Source organism: Stylophora pistillata, chromosome 1 (assembly GCF_964205215.1).
Source record: "Stylophora pistillata chromosome 1, jaStyPist1.2, whole genome shotgun sequence".
NCBI classification, from domain to species: domain Eukaryota; kingdom Metazoa; phylum Cnidaria; class Anthozoa; order Scleractinia; family Pocilloporidae; genus Stylophora; species Stylophora pistillata.
Window position 1 is genome coordinate 38544592 of NC_142519.1, and position 17064 is coordinate 38561655.

Sequence of the window (17064 nt, forward strand, 5' to 3'; positions counted from 1 at the left end):
CATCCATAGTTGTGCCACCAGCGCCGACTCAAGTTTTTATTGCCCCGTCAAATTTGCCCCCGCCGAAAGCGCTTAATTTTGACGACAATTTAGCCACCGCATGGAAATCGTGGAAAGCAGCGTGGCAGCGCTACGAAATCGCTACTGGTGTATATAAACAAGAGGGCATAGTTCGTGTGTCGACATTACTAAGCATTATAGGCGAGGATGGCGTCAGAGCCCACGATACCTTTATTTGGAACGAAGACGAAAACGCAGACGACATTTCACAAGTCCTGAAGAAGTTCGACGAATTCTGCATTCCTAGGACACAGGTCATATATGAACGCTATAGGTTCAACAACCGAAACCAGGAACCAGGCGAAAACATCTCGACGTATCTTACGGAGCTTCGAACGATCGCAAAAAACTGTGCACACGATACAATCACACCAGATGAAATTTTGCGTGACCGCCTCGTGCTAGGCATACGGGATGATCGCGTCCGCGAGAGACTTCTCCGTTTGAATGATTTATCTCTCCTACAAGCAGTTGACATTATTAAGTCGTCAGAACAGACCCAACAGCAAGTAAAGCTAATGGCTGGAGGAGACACTGCAGTTCATGCGTTACGGAAGGCGGGATCGGCAGAAAAACCTGAAGAAGAACGACAACTTAAGTCACAAGCATTTAGAAGACCGTCTAAAGAATGTGGAAATTGCGGAATGGCGCATGGACGTCATTGTCCCGCGTATGGAAGAACATGTTTTAACTGTGGGAGTAGGAATCATTTTGCGAATAAATGTCGCGCTAATCCCCGAGGAGTGAAAAGTAGAGTTTCGGCGGTCCACGAAGCCGTCGACATGGGAAACGACCCCTACTACATTGGTGCTACTACTAGTAAGAGCAAAGGCCAGGAAAAATTGGCAGTGGTCAAACTCCACATTTATGGGCCAGATCCCAAGACAGAAGTCCAGTTTCAAATAGATACTGGGTCGCAGTGCGACATTCTCCCGGCCCAATTATACAAGCAAATCACTGGGGACACCCTCCTTCATCGCCTCAAACCATGCCAAAAGGAAATAGTCTCGTACACAGGGGATCGCCGCAAAATTGCTGGTAAAGCTACCCTGCCTGTGTGGTCCCGTGGACAGCGGAGGTCAATGGAGTTTAACATCTTAGACGGAGACTATCAACCGATTTTATCATTGAACACCAGCCTCAATCTTGGCTTTGTGAGTTTGCATAATTGTGACGTCCTAGCATTACACGTCAAGTGTCCCAAAGCCTCCTTGCTCGAAGAGTATGAGGACGTATTCGACGGATTAGGGGCCCTACCGGGAACATACAAAATAACCATAGACGAACAGGCGCAACCAGTTGTCCACGCACCGAGGCAAGTGCCAGTAGCCTTGCGTCCACGTATCAAAAACAAGCTGGACGAACTTGTTGATCGTAAAGTTATTATTCCAGTAACAGAACCGACGCAGTGGGTATCCAGCATGTTGGCCATAGTGAAGCCAAACAAAGTACGCATCTGTATTGACCCGAGAGATTTAAATCGTGCCATTCGGCGAGAGCATTACCAGTTGCCGACTATCGATGAAGTGGCCTCCCGCTTAACAGGTGCCAAGAAATTTACTCTTTGTGACGCCAAGGATGGTTTCCACCAAATCCTCTTAGACGATGCTTCTAGTTTCCTGACAACGTTCAATACGCCTTTTGGGCGTTATAGATGGGCCCGCATGCCTTTTGGTATCTCAAGTGCGCCTGAAGTTTGGCAGCGACGCATGCATGAATTCGTAGAAAATTTAGAAGGAGTTGAAGTTATCGCTGACGACTTCCTCATCGCTGGATTTGGCGAAACTGACGCAGAGGTCAACTCGAGCCTTGAAAAGAACGAACGTGCGTTCTTCAAGAAATGCCGGGAGTGGAACCTCAAGCTCAACAAACTCAAGCTGAAAAGATCTCAAACCGAAGTGCGTTTCATGGGCCACCTCTTGACTCCTGATGGTCTAAAGGCAGACCCAGCCAAAGTTGAAGCTATTTTGGATATGCCACCGCCGACTGATGTGAAAGGCCTGAAGAGGTTTTTGGGGATGGTCAATTATCTGGCCAAATTCTTGCCACTCCTGTCCGACATGACAGAACCTTTGCGAAGGCTTGAGGACAAGGACGTCGAGTGGTGTTGGCTTGCACAGCATGAGAAAGCATTTACCACAGTCAAAGAATACTTGGCCAAGGCCCCGGTACTGAAATACTATGATGTTACTGAAGAAGTGACAATCCAATGCGATGCCAGCATAACGGGTCTAGGTGCAGTACTGATGCAAAAGGGTCAGCCCGTTGCCTTTGCCTCGCGAGCTCTGACCGACACCGAAACGCGTTACGCTCAAATCGAGAAAGAGCTCCTCGCCATAGTGTGGTCAACCGACAAGTTCAATCAATACATACTGGGACGCGAAGTTGTACACATCGAGTCTGACCACGAACCACTAAGGGCAGTTTTTACCAAGCCAATACACAACTCACCAAAGAGACTCCAGAGAATGCTGATGGCCCTTCAGAATTACTCCCTGGATGTGCAGTATAAAAAAGGGGAACTTATGTGGGTATCAGATGCACTGAGTCGAGCATACCGCAACACCACCGAAGCCTCCAAGCACGATACAAGTCTGATCTGTACACTTGCCGAGATAGATCATTCAGAAAACCTCTCGATTGCACCATACAGGCTCGCTGAATTCAGAAACGAGATTGCCAGGGACCCAGTGATGCAAAAGCTAATCGGAGCAATCAAGGGTGAATGGCCAGTGTCAAGGAAGTCCTGTACCCCTGAGCTGACGCCTTACTATGACAAACGAAGTGAGGTTATAGAAGACAAGGGACTAGTATTCCTGGGGGAGCGATTGTTGGTACCCCCTTCCCTGAGAAAAGAAATGTTAAAGCAAATTCACCGATCACATATTGGAATCGAAGGGTGTTTACGTCGCGCTAGGGAGGTCCTCTATTGGCCCCTCATGAATTCGGAAGTAAAGGACTTTGTTTCCAAATGCTCAATCTGCCAGTCGTACCAGCCAGATCAGTGCCGCGAGGAATTGCAACCGTATCCGATCCCGTCGCGTCCCTGGTCGATGCTAGGTGCCGATTTTTTTGACCTTGGGCAACAACATTTCTTTGTCCTAGTCGACTACTGGAGTGGGTTCTTTGAAGTCCAGGAGGTTAAGGTGGCCACATCTGCTAGCGTGATAGCTGCGTGTAAAGTACAATTCGCCCGCCATGGGATACCAGACATGCTTATTACCGACAACGGACCTCAGTTTACGTCATCGGTGTTCAGTGCATTCGTGAGAGAATGGCAGTTTGAACATAGAACTTCGAGCCCCCGTTACCCCCAGTCAAATGGCCGCACCGAGAATGCCGTGAAGACCTGCAAGAACTTGATGACGAAAGCGAAAGCGGATGGGCAAGACCCGCTGTTAGCCCTTCTTGATTGGCGCAACACCCCAACAGAGGGTCTAGGAACATCACCCGTACAGAGACTGATGGGACGCCGCACACGCACTTTCTTACCAACCCATGAAACGCTCCTGCGGCAGCCATCACACCAGGAAACAGCCACCAAATTAGCTGAGCGCAAGAAAAGACAAGCTCAACAATACAACAAAAAGTTTCGCCCTTTAGAGGCACTAAAGTGTGGACAGGCCATCAGGATGCGGCTTCCCGGAAGGGAGGAATGGAGTCTGGGGACCTGCATGAAAGCCTTGGGGAACAGGTCTTATGAAGTTGAAGTTTGCGGCAGGCGATACCGACGCAACCGTCGGCAACTGCGCCTGACCCCGGAAACAGCACCACCTATGAGTCTGGTAGAACTAACTCCGCCCGAGTCTACCCTCAAACCGGCGCCAAATCTGACAGAGCCAGGACCTCCTCCACCGGAGTTCCATGGCGAGACCAAAACAGAGAGAATGCCACCTGAAAAGGAAATGGGAACTGAGCTTGAGCCACAAAGGATTGAAACTCGTCGATCAGAACGCAGACGTCGACCGCCTTTGTGGCATCAGGATTACCATATGAACTGAACATTGAATGATTGAGCCGCTAAATAGTTGTTGGGTTCTGTTTCTATCTTTTTATGATTTCAATGAAGAACAATGTTTTATCGATTTTATGTGATTTGAACAGTGATCGAAACCGAACATTAAGTATTAATTAACTTTTGAAGGTAAACTTTGTAAAAAGGGGAAGATGTCGTGATATTGCGTTACACGGTCACGCTACTGGGCCGATGAACATATATATATTTAGAACACTTAGGAGACAACACACGTGGCGGCAGTCGAGTTCGCACAATAAACAACCCTTTTGAGTTCACAGAATCGTGACACACTTGGGCAAATAGGCAGTCCCAACCACTGTGGTGGCCAGAGAACATACCCTTTCTTGATCCAAACAATGCTGGGAAAAAAAAAACTCAGAGAGGATGCATTGGTCAGGGTTATGAATGCCTTTGGACTCCATGTTATGCAGCTGTCACAACAACAGCAGCCCCAGCCTCAGTGCTCAACAAGCCCAGCAACTGTAGCTGTAACAACAACAACAGCAGCTACGTTACCTGAGTCCAGCACAGCCACATTAACAAACACAAGAACAACAGCTCCTGCAGCAGCGTCCACAACAACAGCAGCATGCATGACAGCACCTGTGGCAGCAGTAGCAGTAGCAGCAACAGACACAATAACAGCAGCTCCTTCAGCATCAGTTACAGTTACCACAACAGGAGGCTAGGGTGAAGCTCGCCAGGTGGAAATAGAACCCCACCCCCCCACAGGGCGCTTCATCTATTGATCGTCTAGTGATGGAAAAGTTTGAGAGTGACTGTGTATTTGACCGCCTCATGGCAGCAAGTTAGAGACACTTGCCCCAAACAGAGGATAGGAGATCTTATCAAGATCATGGAATTGCTAAATGAAGATGTAAGACCTCAGCTTTCTGCCAAAATTTCATAAATTATAGCAAGGTGTGGGAAGGAGAGCTTTAGGTAAATTCCAAAACAGGAGCAAACGGATTTATACATGATAACATTAGACAACTTAAAATGTTACCTTTAAATGGTAATTGTGTGGCCAATGAGCATAAGTAAATTAGATCAGGCTCTGCTAGCATGCAGTAAGCTAATGACTTGGCTTGGAGTGGTGCAACAGTGGCATTCATTTGAATCATCCTGTTGTCTCACAGAGCCGGGGTGCCTCAGGCCACCAAGTTTTGTCCTAATGGGAAACTTGCATAACTTCCTTTTTATTAATTCTTCTGAGAGCTAGGCACCCCACACTTCCTGCATCAGAACCTCTGGGCACCCTGTGATTCTTCTTAGGCCACAGCCTTGTTGATTGATTGATTGATTTCTTTCTTTCACTAGAGCCAATGTCATATCAAGCTATCTGAAAATAAGAGTAGTCAGCTCCTTGCCCGTCTTAAGGTGTTTCCAGTCAACTTCCTGGAAGATCTTTCCAGCCTTGTGTATCCTCACTTGAGTAAGCCACATCCTTCATTCCTTCACAGCTATGATGGTCTTCAAAGGGTGCCTGAAGGGTAAGTTGTTTTCATTTTATTTATTCATTTTATTGTTATATAGGTCTTGTGTGATTACTCTTCTCCATTTATACAAAATGGAGTCTTATATATTTCAATAAAACAATAAGCTATACTGACACATCAATACAACACGGCACTGGCCATGATAAAATAATATATCCCATTTGTTGCTCTTCTTGTTACTCTAATTATTCTAATTATATTTATTATTATACCATTGTTATTATTATTTATTATTTTGTCATTGTCGTTGTTGTTGTTGTTACTGTGATTAGTACTGTCATCATCATTATAGTCATTTATATTTATTGATAACTAGTATTACTTTTTCCAGCAGACAAATTTTTGTCGTTTCTCTGAAATATTTCTACGCACATTAATGGCTGTTGGCTGGGTTCAGACAACCACCAATTATTGAAAACTCATTTTTACCCAGACATCCTATTTATTTGCAGGCAGTCCTTCAAGTGATAATGAAGAACGAAGGCCTTAACTACTATCGCTCCAACTTATTTTATGATAAATTTTGCCCTTGAAGAAGCCGTTTTAGAGATTTAATATAACCTCGAAACAATTTGCCGTTATTAACCTATCCCCATATTTTGGATATATCAATAACAATAAAGAGATTACAGTGGTTCGATTTACAGACCATTACATCATTGCAGCTCATTGGCGGTCTACGGGATCTGTAAAATGGAACGGTTAAAGTTTCATTGAGTTCTGTTATATTGTCACCTCTCGCGATTCCTTTCCGAAAATTCGTGTACCAGAACAGAAAGATAGCATGGTTACTGTATCATTATAATATGGGTTTATGATAACCATCATAAAACATTGCCAAATCGTAGGGGGAAGGCGTAGTGAAAGAGATGCAGAATAAAGAAATAAGTTGAATCAAGTTTGTCGATATGGTCACATCTGGACTCTTTACAGGACAGTCCTGTACCAGGACTGTGAAATTGCATGGTTACGGTATCCCCATAATATGGGTATGTAATAATCATCAAAATAAAGGCAAACCATCAATATACAGGCAGATCGTAGGGAAAAAGCGTATTGGGTTTTAAGTAAGAGTTGTACGTGTCATATATACGTGATGAAATTTCGAAATTAACTCCGTTCTTCAGTTGCGTGTAATGGCACTAAAGTATGGTCTAAATCACAAGGGTAGAATGCACAAGATTTTTACGTCGTCCTCATAATAAAACCAACTTTGAGTAAAGAGTGGTAAGGTAAGAGTGGATATGTGAGTTGGCTAAGTCTCGGTATAAACTTCAACTCTACCAAAGCCGTGTTCAAAAAGTAAAATAGTTTTTTATTCTGCGCGCTTTTTAAAACTTTTTTTTAAATCTAGAACTGCTTTTTTCATAATGGCTGTGCCCATAATATGGGTATACGTTATCCATGCTATTTTACAGTCCCCGTACACGAATGTTCTCTAGGGAATGTAAACGTTATAGCATTGGGATCTGACAACATAGACAAAATTGATCAAACAAATCTCTTTAGTCACATTCTTCGCTACGCCTTTCCCCTACGATCTTCCTATATTTTATGATGGTTATCCTATATCCATAATATGGGATGCGGTAACCAGGCTACTTTACAGTCCAGGCACACGAATGCTCTGTAAAGAATCGACATATGTTTATTAGATATTCAACAAAAGTACTCCGCCGTTGCGCTACTTTAGATGCCCTCGGTGCACATTACTTTCTGTGGTTTCCAAATTGCTGGCATGTTCTATTTGACAGGCAAACCAAGCATAATGTTCGTTATAGCGTTTCACAAATAAACATAAGCTTCACTTAACTTTTAAGCCTAAATTTCCAGAGATAGCATTCTTAACACATTTATGCATTCGTCATTGGCAATCAGACAAGAGATATTATTTTTTCGAGAATATAATAATTAACTACTATTCACAACTAGCCACCGACACTGAGGTGATTAGTTGGTTTTAAGTACTTACTAAAAACAGTGAGATATTATAGCATAAAAAGATACTTTTTAACTCATTTATTCCAGGAACGCCCACAATATTTTCGGGCTTGCAAAACTCGCGAGTTGCTCAAAAGTGAATAGCAAAGGATGTTCCGAGTTTGAGTAAAGCACCTTCAACGCTATCCACTGTTTTAGTATATACTATGGTTATCACATGCCCATAATATGGGGATATACTGGAACCATGCAGTTTTTCAGTCCCTGTACACGACTGTTCCGCAAAGAATTGAGATGTGATAATATAGACAAAATTGATTCAACTCATCTCTTTATTCACGGCTTCTTCACTACGCTTCCTCTCCCCCCCCCCCCCCACGATCTGCCCATATTTGATGATGGTTATCATATACCTAATATTATGGGGATACGGTAACCATGCGATTTCATAGTCCCTGTATACAACTAGTCTGTGAAGAATTGAGAAATGATAATTATAGACTAACTTCATCCAACTTATCTCCTTATTCAGCCTCTCTTTCACTACGCTTTTCCCGTAAGATCTGCCTATATTTGATGATGGTTATCATATACCCATATTATGGGGTTATGGTAACCATGCTATTTCACAGTCCCTGTATACGACTAGTCTGTGAAGAATCGAGAAATGACAATGTAGACAAACATCATTCAACTTATCAACCCTAACCTCAGCCTCTCTTTCACTAGACTTTTCCCATAAGATCTGCCTATATGTTATGATGGTTATCATGGTTATCATATACCCATATTATTATGTTCACTAAAGAATCGAGATGTGACAGTATAGACAAACTTGATTCAACTTTTCTTTTTATTCACCTTCCTCAACACACTTTTCGCCTACGATCTGCCAATATTTTATGATGGTTATCGTATACCCATATTATGCAATCCATGCTATTTTACAGTCCCCGTACACAACTACTCTGTGAAGAGTCAAGATGTGACGAAAAAAACCAAACTTGATTATCTCTTTATTCTGTATCCTGTTTAGAACGTCGTGTCTCGATCCTATTTGAAACTATGCGCGCAGTAATGAGGATCACGACCAGTAAACTTTACTTCGTTTCAAATCGGGTTAAGTGTTGGGTGTTGTAAACTGGTCTGGGTACGCCGGTTAGACGTAAAAATCCTAACACTCTTTGTTTGGTTGATTCTTTCTTCAATCTTTTTTGTTCTCAACAACGGGGACTAGCCACACTCCACAAAACACACTGTGCATTGTATGGATATGAGTAGATGTGTTATTAGGCAATAAAAGTGCACCAGTTGCACAGAAATGCATCCTAGTATGAACAACTAAGAACTCCTAACTTTCCCTCTAGGAAGTGAAACATAGTCTCTGATGATATCGTACAATATGGCAAATTTTCCCATGAACAGAATACCACTATCTCTTCCATCATACTGCAAGTTGGTTCTACAGGATAGATTGGAGCATGGTCTGTAATAGAGTTTCAACACAATTAAGACAGGCATATAAGCAAAACTCATTACCAAAATTAACTAAAAATTTACACAACAACCTGCATAGGAACATTTCAACAATATTATCCTTTATAGTAATCATTGCTTTACATAATTATATTAACAAGTAAATAATTGCTACACTAAATCCATAACCACAGTCACAATGGTTGCTGAGTACACAGAAACATTTAAATTTCATTGACAATGAAATGACAGGAGTGCAGTTACAAAATTGTCCAATATTTTCAGAATATTACTACACCCTACACACTACAAATTGTTATCAACTGAAAATCATTTATTTATTTACCCACATTTTATCAAGCAACAATTCCATTACATGCATAATTACTGAACAGTTCGAGACAACGATATGGCTATACCTACCATTACACTCATACAAATGCTTCCTTGTATACAACTTAATGCATTTCTGTTTCCAACAATGAACAACTGGGTCCCCACTGTCCCAGGGGCTGTAACAGTTTAGACACTTCTCGAGTGAGCTACCCGTAGGAGGTAAGGTGGGCACAAGAAGCAGAGCACCAGTGTTTGGACAAGCAGGTAACACATTTTCAGGGGTATGCATGCAAACATTAATTGCCAAGACCCTGTTAAGTTGAAAGGAATTACCAACGGTGAGACGCGGGGCTAATAACAGATTTGTTAGCTAAGGGATATGCTGCTGAACACTGAGGAGTGACAGCAGCTGCAGTAAGCACCAAGTCAAGAACATCATCTGGTGCTTCGTGTGCATTTTGTGAGATAATGAAGATACTTTAAATGGTCAAAGACATCTCTCTCTCGACTGCAAGATAGACAGGAAAATCCATGCTCACATGACACTATAGCAGGATTTGGCTCAAGTACACACACCAAACTTGATGAATTATTTAATTTAACCACTTTCAAAGGTGTCTGAAGAAGAAATTTTGATAAGAAAATAAAACTATTATGGTTAAACATGGACTTAATACATACTGTACTCTTAACTTTGGATTCTAAAGACATCAAATCAGGCAATTTGTAGTAGGCCAGAGATGAAAATGGGTTTGAGAAGGTCTGTTCTCCATAATTATCAATTTTGATACATGATTCAGAGATCTATTGCTGGGTATAGGTCTCTGACCTAGGTGACTGGTGATGGTACATGTGTAGGCCTGCTTTGAAAGATTTAATCCGAATGAATTATCATTCAGAACGTTCTCACACAAAATGGTTTGTTATTAAAATTGATGACATTCCAACTGGAACAAGGACCATGGCTGTCTACAACACCTCATCACAAACCCAGGAGTTACGTAGTTAACAGTAAATACACTTTTAAGAAATCAACCAATGTCAGGAATATGATAGTTAGGTAGAGTGGCAGTAGATGCAAAGCATGTATTCTAATCAACTAATGTGTGCGGTGCTGTACATTATACCTAGCAAATGACAAGTGACTTACTGAATAATTATGATCCTCTGTAAATGAGTATACAACCTCAGCTGGTCTTATGTCAAAAGCTCCTCTCAGAAGAACAAGCAATGCCTTAACATGGCCACAATTTTCACCCAAAAAATCTACAACAATGAAAAGGACAAATGCTTAAATAGTATTATTGTTGGCATTTAATACTTACATCAAAATAAAAAATTATTAACTTGTTTCAAGAAGCAAAAAAAAGGGAAAAAAGGAAACAAAAAGAAACATATCAGAAATCCATTTTACATCTACTGTACATATAGCAAAGAAGTTTAAAGTTGCTCTTTTTCTTGTTCTTGAATGTCTTAACTAACTGTAGTTGTCTTTTAATATAATCAAGGGAGGTCACTGTTAATTGATTCTTGAAGGGAATCAATTGAAGTACCATGCATACCTTTTTCCATTAATTTCTTTTTTCTAAGTGGAAAAAGACAAGTAACTGGAAGTATCACCAACAGTATTTAAAAATAAGCCCTTTTATGTATACTTGCAATCAACAGATGACTAAAAATGCATTGATCGAGACAGAAATATCCAAAAAAATTCAAGATAGCAATACCAAAGCAATTAGCACTTCCCAGATGTAGATCAGATGCCAATGAATTCACCAGTGATGACTTTCTAGTACATGTGTAGAGCTACATGTGTAGAGCCAACAGGCACCTCCACTATGGATTGTATGGGTCTTCCTCTCTATGAAGACGTATGTAGGATTTTTCCTAAGATTAAAAGTGCATTGGACACAACTGATTAGAATGATTTCAAATCAAAATATAATGGCACAAAGACATTGAAAATCCTCCTTGAAAAAAATGTTTTCAAACAAACCCTCTTAAGGGAGGCTTGACAACCACCACTGAAGAGGCAACTGACTCTAGCAATGTTTCCCATTACACTGTGCTTGACCATTCAGCGAAAATATAAATTAATTTTCTTTTTTTTTTTTTGACTACTGGTTAAAACTGCCTTTTGGTCATGTGGCCACATACAGTGGAACTCAAATGCTAGGTGCTAGCAAGAACAGCATAAAGCTACAAGTATGACAAGTATAGATCATTTAAAAGTCTGGTTATAGATATAAAAATTAATTATTTTGCTTTACAAAAGCCTATTTACCTAGGGCTGATAAAAATGTACATAGACAGTGACCCTAATTGCATCACTACACCCTAGCTAAAAACTACAACAACAAAATTGAAATAGTCAGGAACTTTACACCAGTCTTCTCGTATAAATCCAAATCAAACAAGAAAATTGACAAAGGTGCAGATGAATGAAGTATTGAATACCACTAATACTTATAATTAAGAAGAAATACCCATCAAAAGCTTGTGTTGACTATTACTAAACTTGGGAAGGCAAAACCTCTCGTAATCTAGCATGGTTACGGCTTCAAATCGACAGAGAAGCAGGACGCATTTTTGAATAATAGATGGCTGTTCCTGTGATGTTTGAGTTCCTGAACTTTCAGCCTGAATTTGTTGAAATACACCCTGATCTTGCCAAGCGTAAGAGTGCTGTTCCTCACCCAAGCCATAGTCTAGTTCGAGGTCGACCTCGCCAACTGAAAGCATTTTATCGCTTCTGTCTTCATCCAAAGAGGTTGCCGCTGATCTTTTTTTTGAACTTTTTTCCACGCCTTCGACTTGTCTTTGGGTTTTAACTTTGAAAAATTAAAAAGTCTCCTGCCATTAAAATATATACACAGGATCGAAGCGCTTCCCGTCCGCCATATTGGTCCTGTGGACTAAATCAAATGATGAAGATACCAAACAAAATCATAATTGAATTGATTGATTCAAAGCGCAGTAGAGTGTTATTAAAAACCATACGTTTCAACCTGCTACCTGCACGTCAGTTACGCATGTCACCACTGGAAGACACAGCAGCCTTAATACGTATATATTGCTAGCAAACGCGCTTTATCAATCAAGTCAACTGTACGTATACTTTATGTAAGGCTACACTTATGTCACATCCTGTCGCCCGATACATGCGTAGTCCATAGTTATTCTGCGTGGTTCTGTCCACACATTTTGACCTAAATAACACCTCACTAGTGGGAAGAACGGCCGCCATCTTGGATGTCACAATGTTATGCGCAGAAAAGGTTGCGCAGTGCAAAACCCAGGGAATCACCCTAATAAAATCCGAAACCTGGATTTCAAAATACCAGATTTTCCAATGAAAAGCAAAGATTTCTCTGAACGCAGTTTCTTGTTTCTGATTGGCCGTGACTTCCTCTCGACTCAGTTTCCTAGCAACCACATTCAAAATGGCGCACGGCCTTGGATTGAGTATACTGAAAGTAATTGATGTCGCACTGTATACTCAGGACGGTTCGTTTCGACAGCTGTGTTACATTTGACAACCTTTTCTGTAAGAAGAGTATTCTCCTCTTCACTTTGTACATCGAATGTGAGAAGTAACTTCAAACCCTCCTGGATGAAAATTCGAATTTATACTTCAACAGGTGAGAGGTCTTAACAAGACTTTAACTTATTTAATGTCTATGAAATGTATCTTATTAGGACCACTGCGTGCTTATCCTTTAAACATTCAAAATTCTTCCATCAAATTATAGTGCAAAGTCATTTAACCTCCCTCAATATCGGTCATGAAGTGAGGTGAGAAAACGACAAAATGAGCTAACGTGGTTCTTCCTTATAGATACATTATTCAATTGTGCTAGAGTACGAATAACGCGCGAGACGAGTACAGACATAACGCGATATTTGTACTCCAGAAATATCCGCGAAATTCGCCCCCACTGAAATAACAATTTGGCGTGTTGGATAATGATCTCTTATTAGACGTTTTTTTGTGTAGTATCACTGAGTACTTTTAGTCGTTCTTTGTATTTCGACTCGCCCTATGGGCTCATCAAAATATAGCACAACTCGTAAAAATACTCAGCAATACTACACAAAAAAAAGGTCGGATGAGATATATTTATTATGCAATTGTGCTTTGTAGAGTACAAATAAGGTGCAGAGATGAGTACAAATATCATGCGATATTTGTACTTCAGAAATATTTGCAAATTAAATTCGTTCGCACTGAAATAAGAATTTGACGTGTTGGACAATAGATCTCTTATTAGACGTTTTGTTGTGTAGTATTGCTGAGAATGAATTTTTACTCATTGTTTGTATTTTGACTTGCCCTACAGGCTTGTCAAAATACAGCGCAACTTATCAAAATACTCAGTGATATATACTACAAAACAAAACAATATATGTATTGATGTACAGTGTGTACTAGAAACAACATGTATCAAGAGATTCATTAACTCAAATCCTCATGAATGCAGTTTCTCAAAATAATGTAAAACATATTTTGATGACTGCTGCTACAGCTTGTATCAAAGTGTTTCTGTTCTGGTTAATTTAAGCCCCCTCAGATATATACACTGTGTTTGTAAGGCCCTTTATTTATAAGCACTCCTAAAACCCCTTACAAAGTTGTATGTGCCCAGATTATTAATTAAACCTGAGTGAGTAGTTTTATACTGTTAGTGCGCTGAGCATTAATGGTATTGTTTTCAGCATGATAGTTCTTGTAAACAGACATACTTGTTACATTTTAAGGTCCAAAGTCACTATAATGTGAATAAACTGATCTGCAATATAAGTACATCAGCATCAATGTTACCCAAGGAAAAAATAGACAGTCACTAATAAAACAACGTAGAAGAATGAATTAGGGATCAAAATGGTGACAGATATGCTGTACAGTTGTACATAGGCTCAGACAGACAGCTCTGTTGTCTCATCTTAATTTCTTTCTCCACAATTTTAGATTGCTTTAGCATAATTGGCACCATATCTAATACTGCTTTGTCTCCTGTACCATTTACAATACATGTTAGCTTTACGGGTTGACTTTCTGATGGAAACTCTTATCACTGTTTAATGTTTCTCACTGTTGCAATTCTCATGTGTTGGTGTCATGGCAACCACATATTTATTATAGAACACAGAGTTTTTTAGTAATTTGAATCATATTGGATTAAGCTTTCAGTAGTAATGGTGGGCATCTCTATGATAACCCTTATTGAAAATCTTTCCTTGTTAGCATTTGAGGGCAAATGAGTCAATTGTTCTTAGTTTTTTTACTGAACCTGGCTTCTTAGCTCAGTTCTCTCTCTTGGTACTACAACGTCCAGTCCATTTGCGAGGGCCATTTCTTTGCTGAATTTTCATCTGCAGCTCAAATTGAATTATTTATTGAAAATTTTGATGTAGATTTGCCTCTAAATTTTGTCCATTAACATATTGTGGCTTTATAGCTGACAGCTGGTAGTAGACTGCCCAACTAGTATCTTGGAGGCAGGGGTTCAAATCCTTTCAATGCCTGAATTTTTTTTTTTTTTTATTTTTCTGTTAATCATCTGATTTTTTTTTTTAGTTTTCCTTTTTTATTTATTTATTTATTTTTTTTTTTACTAAAATTTTACAGTACTCAACAGTACACTGCAATACAATACATTACTTACAATGCTGCTTTAACTTGCAGTAATAACAATATGATGAATATATGAAGTTCATATATTTTGAACTGTGGTTATAGATACATATGATGCACGATCTTTGCAGTAGAAAGTACTATTTATGCAATAGCGAAAATCAGACCAGAAAAAAAAAAAATCAGGCCTAATTTACGGGATTCGAACCACTGACCTCTGCAATACTAGTGCAGTGCTCTACCAATTGAGCTGACAAGCCAACTGGGAGCAGGCTGTTAAGTTGATTCGTAATAAACCTGTGATGATAAATTGGATATGATGATTATATGAAGTTCATATATTTTGAACTGCGGTTATAGATACGCATGATGCACAATCCTCACAGTAAAAAGCGCTATATATGCAATAGCGAAAATCAGACCTGAAAAAAATCAGGCCTGTATGGGATTTGAACCACTGACCTCTGCGATACTAGTGCAGCGCGCTACCAATTGAGCTAACAAGCCAACTCAGGGAGCAGGCCATTAAGTTGATTCATAGTAAACCCATGATGATAAATCGGATATGATGAATATATGAAGTTCGTATATTTTGAACTGCGGTTATAGATACGTATGATGCACGATCCTCGCAGTAGAAAGTGCTATTTATGCAATAGCGAAAATCAGACCTGAAAAAAATCAGGCCTGTACGGGATTCGAACCACTGACCTCTGCTATACTAGTGCAGCGCTCTACCAATTGAGCTAACAAGCCAATTGTTAGGGTGCTGACTAATAACAATATACTATATCACTTATGGCTAATTATATGGTTACATTATGTAGTTAAATATGGTATTTACAGTACACCACTGGCAATTACATCACTTTTCTTACATTATTCACATCTACGTATATGAGAACGATCCTTCGCAGTAAAGCACTATTTGAGCAATAGTGAAAATCAGACCTGAAAAAAATTTCAGGCCTGTACGGGACTCAAACCACTGACCTCTGCGATACTAGTGCAGCGCTCTACCAATTGAGCTAACAAGCCAACTGGGAGCAGGCCATCAAATTAATTCGATATAAACCCGTAGATGATAAATCAAACAACAACAAACATATGAAACATATGTGTGAACTGCGGTTATGAGACGTATATGAGAACGATCCTTCGCAGTAAAGCACTATTTGAGCAATAGTGAAAATCAGACCTGAAAAAAATTTCAGGCCTGTACGGGACTCAAACCACTGACCTCTGCGATACTAGTGCAGCGCTCTACCAATTGAGCTAACAAGCCAACTGGGAGCAGGCCATCAAATTAATTCGATATTGGGATTGCAGCAATAAGTTGAAAATTTTTAATAGTTTGGTTCAACATTATATTTCCTTTGAAAATTTTCTAGAGATAAGAACTAATACCCTCTCTATATAATATTAGTACTTTTCCAAACAAATATTTCCAGAAAATAGATTTGCTCTCTATTGTAATTTCTTTATTGTTCCAAAGAATAAATTCACTATTGTAAACATCAGGATAACCGCTGCGTAATTACTTGAAATAGTCTAACAGCTCTCTATAAAAAGAGGCATTTTCTTGTCAAAGTGCTTAGAGTTGTAATTACATTTCAATAGGAAAGATAATCCTCCATATTTATTAAAATAACTATTAGGGATAGCTAATTGCCAGGTCTCATTTGTGAAATTTATAGAAACCTGCCTAACCAGCTCAAGTGTAGTGATTTTACCACAGTGGACATTTGGGAAGTTCACACCACCATATTTTACTTCATCTTTTTTATTTTTCCACAAGAATTTGAAAATTCTATCTTGCACTGTTTTAATAACTGTTTCAGGAACACTTAGCATTGAGGCGTGAATGTTTTCTGGTTTCTTTTCTGCAATTACTTATAAGAAATTACAATCTACTTGTGAGGATCATTTCTTTGCTTGGATTTCATCTGCTGGTCTAATGAAATTTGTGTCATGAGAAATTAGTATATCTTCTGTAATAACTGAACCACTTGTTCACCAGTCACCATTTGCTGATTATAGGATATGAAAAATTGAATTCATTTCCCTCGTGTTTTTATTTTCTTTTTTTTAGTTTAGTT

General features: G+C 39.8%; 1 protein-coding gene and 1 long non-coding RNA gene across 4 annotated transcripts in view; one reads left to right on the forward strand and one right to left on the reverse strand.

Annotated features, from left to right (window-relative positions):
• LOC148742395 (uncharacterized) overlaps nt 1–17064 on the forward strand; it is a 280537-nt gene that overhangs the window by 253434 nt on the left and 10039 nt on the right. The gene's annotated exons all lie outside the window — the stretch shown is intronic.
• LOC148742407 (uncharacterized) lies at nt 7208–12586 on the reverse strand. 2 transcript variants are annotated; one of them, XM_088755968.1, is made up of 6 exons: nt 12331–12586; nt 11817–12245; nt 11058–11217; nt 10481–10596; nt 9418–9641; nt 7208–9004 (listed from the first exon to the last, which is right to left on the reverse strand). In XM_088755968.1, exons 5-6 carry the CDS (start codon nt 9617–9619, stop codon nt 8847–8849), a joined length of 360 nt encoding a protein of 119 aa, XP_088612094.1. In that variant the 5' UTR covers nt 9620–9641; nt 10481–10596; nt 11058–11217; nt 11817–12245; nt 12331–12586; the 3' UTR covers nt 7208–8846. The 2 variants fall into 2 exon arrangements, with proteins under 2 accessions (XP_088612094.1, XP_088612086.1); XM_088755960.1 differs by having other exon boundaries at nt 12027–12586.

Excerpts from the sequence above, each read along its gene's own strand:
- LOC148742407 (XM_088755968.1), bottom strand. The coding sequence starts at position 9,619 with ATGCATACCCCTGAAAATGTGTTACCTGCTTGTCCAAACACTGGTGCT. Across the intron at positions 9,005-9,417 it reads GCATTTGTATGAGTGTAATG|ACCATGCTCCAATCTATCCT; the intron begins GTAGGTATAGCC and ends ACTCTATTACAG.